The 4930-nt window shown below is 42.1% G+C and overlaps 1 protein-coding gene across 1 annotated transcript in view; it reads right to left on the bottom strand.

Moving 5' to 3' along the window:
• Window positions 1–4930, bottom strand: part of MYO18B (myosin XVIIIB) — a 270882-nt gene that overhangs the window by 144633 nt on the left and 121319 nt on the right. Inside the window, exons 24-25 of the mRNA XM_011374654.2 lie at window positions 3933–4076; window positions 2665–2818 (exon numbers count right to left, since the gene is read on the bottom strand). Of these exons, the coding sequence (XP_011372956.1) occupies window positions 2665–2818; window positions 3933–4076 (298 nt within the window). The remainder of the gene's footprint in view (window positions 1–2664; window positions 2819–3932; window positions 4077–4930) is intronic.

Below are 4930 nucleotides of genomic sequence, written 5' to 3' on the forward strand. Positions count from 1 at the left end.
CTGCCAATTTTTCGTGTGAGATGCCACTGATTGTTAAGATGCATTCCATTTCAAGAAATGTACAAAGGTGGAAAATAATGTGTACCTGAGAATTGACAAAATATAGAATGAAACCAAAAAAGTGCACCTACTACAACTGAAGCAGGTTTGGGAGATCTGGAGCCCTTTGATCTCTTCCTCACCCTCTGGCAGTTTTGAAGACAGAAAATACAACTTTGAATAATTGCATCAAAAAAGGCAGGCCACAGAGTGGAAGAAGAGATCTGTACCACAGCTATCCAACAACGGAACATATATCCACAATATATAAAGAATTGCTACAAATCAATAAGAAAAGCAACAGAAAAGACTTGAAAGACCACTTTACCAAAGAGGATAGCCAAACAGCCAAAAACACGTGCAAAGCTGCAAATTAAAAATCACAATGAGGCACTACTACACACTCACCAACAACGCTAAATAAAAAAGACAGAAAATGCCAAGTGCTGGTAAGAATGTGGAGCAACCGGAAAGCTCACCTGCTGCCTTGGGAGTTTAAATTGTTACAAACACTTAGCAAATTGCCTGGCAGTATCATTAAACTGAAAATAGAAATAACTTAAAACCCAGCAATTCCATTCTTAGGTATAGTCCTAACATAAATGTATGATATGTGAACCAAAAGACAAGGGCAGGTTTTCTTCATAAGAGTTTAAAACTGGAAACAACCAGATGTTCATTTAGAGTAGAATGGATAAATGGTGGTCTGTACCCACAACGGGGATACTATACAGCCATGAGAATAAATCACACAGCCACCCACAAAACATGGATGAATGTCACAAACATAAATGTCAAACGAAAGAAACCAGACACAAATAAGTACACACATTTGATTGCACTTAGACAAAGTTCAAAAATAGAAGAAAATTAGGGTTAGAAATCAGTTTGGTGGTTACCTCTGCAGAGTACTGCCTGAAAGCGGGCATGCCAGGGGGGTTTGGAGGAAGTTGGGAGTGATCTGTTGGGAGTGATCCAAGTCCCAGTCTGGGTGCTGGTTGCATTGGTGTGTTCACTTTGTAAAAATCCATTGAGATGTATACTTACAATGTGTGAACTTGCATGTATGTTGGACCTTAATATACCATTTAAAAAGAAGGAGGAAGATGAGGGATTAAAAAAGAGGAAGAGATGGGAATTGGGCAGGAGGAGGAAGAAATCACAACACTTTAGTCTTCTAAATGTGAGATCAATGTACCATCCCACCAGCAGCCTATAAAATTTCCTGCTGCTATACATCCTTGCCAACACTTGGCTACAAGAGACTTAGATTTTGCCCATCTGAAGTGTGAAATGGTATCTTTGGGCTGTTAATTTGCATTTCTTGATTGCTAGTTAGGTTGAGCATCTTTCCATGAGTTTATTGCCCATTTGAATTCCTGAACATTTGAACTCTTGAAATAAAAGCCCCTCTCTTGGGAACTGCGAATTTCTATTTTTTGCTCTTTTTCTTCCCTATCGGAGTGTTTGCCTTTTTCTGATGATTTCAAGAAGTTCTTTACATATTCTGGCTACTCTCTGCCAGTTACATATGTTGCAAATTTCACCTCCAAGTATGTGGTGGGTCTTCATTTTTTGCTTTGATAAATAGAAGTTTATATATTACTTTAAAATGAAAAAGGGAATCCTCATACATTGTTGGTGAGATTGCAACTTGGTGTGGCCACTATGGAAAATAGTCTGGAGGTTTCTCAACAAATTAAAAATGGATATACCATTTGACTCAGCAATTGCACTTCTGGGTATTTATCCAAAGGAAACCAAAACAATAATTCGTAAAGATCTATGCACTTCTATGTTCACGGCAGCACAATTTACAATAGCCAAGATACAGAAGCAACCTAAATGCCCATCAACGATTGGATAAAAAGTTATGGTTCATATATACAATAGGATATTACTCAGCCATTAAAAAAATGAAATCCTACCATTGGCAATGACATGGATGGACCTAGAGGTTATTATGCTGAGTGAAATAAGTCAGACAGAGAAAGATAAATACCATATGATTTCACTATATGCAGAATCTAAGGAACAAAAAGAACAAACAAATCAAAAACAGACTCACAAATATAGAGGACAATCTGGCGATGGCCAGAGGGGAGTGGGGGAGGGGGGCTAAGAGAAATGGGTGAAGGGTTAAAAGCGTACAAATTAGTAGTTGATAGATGGTCACAGGATGGGGAGCATGGCCTAGGGAATGCAGTCAGCATTAATGTATTGGCTAAGTGTAGAGCCAGAGGAGAGAGAGAGCAATCAGGAGTATCATTTTATAAACTACCTAAACGTCTAACCAACATAACTGTATACTTGAAAGTAATAAAATAAAACTTTTTAAAAATTAAAAAATAAATAATAATTAAATAAAATAAAATAGTCAAATGTATCATTTTTTTCCCTGAGAGTTGTGCTTTTGTGACTTGTTTAATAAATGTTTCCCTTTGGAGCCAGTTAACATAGGTTTGAATCTAAGGTCTACACTTGCTGGTTGTGTGGCCTCAGGAAGATACCTAATATTCCAGGGCCTCAGTTTTCTCCTCTGTAAAATAGGGACAATAACAATAAACACTTCACAAGGTTATTCCGAAGAGGCTTGTAAAGCACTCAGTGCAGTGCCAGGCACACCATCTTCTTCATGTCCGCAGATGTCACCCTGCACAGGGACCCCACACAGGAGAAATGAAGATACCTTGCTCTCTAGTAGGTCCGCATTCTGCCGAAGTTCATTCCGAGACTTCTCCGATTTCTCTAGCTTCTGTCTCAGTGCAGTAAGCTCCTCCTACAAAAACAAATACCATAACAGAAGCCATTCTGGACCAGTGGTGTGGGTTCCATGTGTGTTATGAGGGCTGGGAAATGGAGTGGGTGATTCAGCCAGCATACCTGCACGATGCCCAGGTGCTGTGTTCCTACAAGGGGCTCTTTCTTTCTCTATCTTTCTTTCTTCCTTTCTTCCTTCCTTCCTTCCTTCCTTCCCTCTCTTTTTCCACCTCTCTCTCCATCTGTCTCTCTGTCTCTGTCTCTGTCTCTCCCTCCCTCACCATTTCTGAACATCAATGTCTGTGCTATGCCAGTCTACTCCACAGCAGCCCAGACTGGGGACCGAATGCATATTCATGGAATGGGCCCATTGCTAACCTGAGCCTGGGCTTGCCTCAGTGGGACAGTGTGATTCAGCTCTTCCTCCTCCCCGAATATCACTTTTCTGCCAGTGACTCAGCACTGTGCTTACAATACCACCATTAGGAGCAACTTACACACACCCACCCCTGGCAGGTGAAAAGAACTATGGAACAAACACACAAAGGAGTCGGACGTGTGGCCATGAAAGAAAAATGAAGAAGCTCCCTATAAAACATGACATGGCATGATTCAAAAAATATTTTTAAGTGACAATGAAAATTGCAAGAGAGCATATGTAGTATTCTCCTTTTTATGTAAGAAGGAAAGGAATTCTGTGTGTGTGTTTAATTTTTGCAAAAAGGAACAAGAGGAAGGATAAACCAGAAACCAATCAAAACAGTTACCTATCAAAGGTAGGTGCTAACAGGTAGAAAGGACAGTAAGGGAAGTGTTTTCTGAGAGGTAAGAAGATAAAAGACTTAAAGATCCCACTGTCGGGATTAAATGGTAAGTGTTCATGCATCCCAGGGTAGTCATGGTGCATCTAACCAGCACCTATGAGCCTAGAGAGGAGCTGGGCACAGGAACGAGGGTGGTCCGTGTTGATGGGAGCAGGGGGATATCTGGAAGCGGGGTGCCCAGGGTTGTTGGACAGAGCACTCCTGGCTCAAGAACTTTCAGATGTGGAGGTAGTAGGTCTGGATGCAAGCATCGAGATGGGGCATGGGGAGGGAGTAGCCACCTGGTGACTGCCTGCCATGTAGACCAACCTCTTTGGCACGAAGCTGCTCATCTCCAACGGTGGCACTCAGCAGGGGCCGGAGGGAACCGAAGAGTTGCCACCACGGCCAGTCTTTGACTGCCAGGAACACAGCCATGTTCTTCTGGAGGCACTGCGCGGCCAGCCGATGAATCTGCAGGGGAAGGAGACCAGAGAATTGAGGGGTTCCTTCCCAACCTGGTGAAGGTGAAGGTAAGAGAGGAGGCAGAGGGTGACAAAGGAGATGGAGGAAATATCCTAGTGGAAGGGGTTAGATACTTAAATATTTTTTTAAAGCTTCCTTCCAGGGAGTCGGGCTCTTGGCATCAGGCATAATACCACAATCGAATCTTGCACGACCTAATAATAATAGACGAGCAGTAGAAAATAGTATGCAATGGGTCATATCTTATCATCAGATTAGGTTCAAAAGGCACCATGCAAGGCAAAAAATGATCCTTGCAAATCCCTAAAATTGCCCACCAGAAACAATGGCCACTATTATGTTGTCGATATTTTGGGAATAGATATCATTCTAAGTGTATTTAGCATGAATTCCATGCTTCTCAAACCTGAGTGTGCATCATAATCTCCTGGAGAATTTGTCAAAACACAGATGGCTGGGCTCCACCCCCAGAGGGTCTGAGTCAGTATGAGTCTGGGAAGGGGCCGAGAATTTGCATTGCTAACAGATCCCCAGTTGATGCGGATGCTGCTCTTCTGGGGACCACAGTTTGAGAACCAATGACCTAATTAACGGTTATTGTAAAAGGAAATTGTGCTGACTAACAAGCCAGGAAATCTTTTGCTCTTACCATCATCCCAATAGCCAACACATGTACAGCAGTTACGGGGCTTCACACATGCTGGACACTACCCTGAGCGTCTCACACGCTTTATAGCTCAGTCCTCACTACAGTCTTGTAAAAGCAGGTGTTATTATCATCTCTATTTTACAGATGGGGAAACTGAGGTGCAGAGAGGTAAAAGTCATGGGCCCAGTGCCAC

The sequence above is a fragment of the Pteropus vampyrus genome, unplaced genomic scaffold (assembly GCF_000151845.1).
Source record: "Pteropus vampyrus isolate Shadow unplaced genomic scaffold, Pvam_2.0 Scaffold251, whole genome shotgun sequence".
Taxonomy (NCBI): Eukaryota; Metazoa; Chordata; class Mammalia; order Chiroptera; family Pteropodidae; genus Pteropus; species Pteropus vampyrus.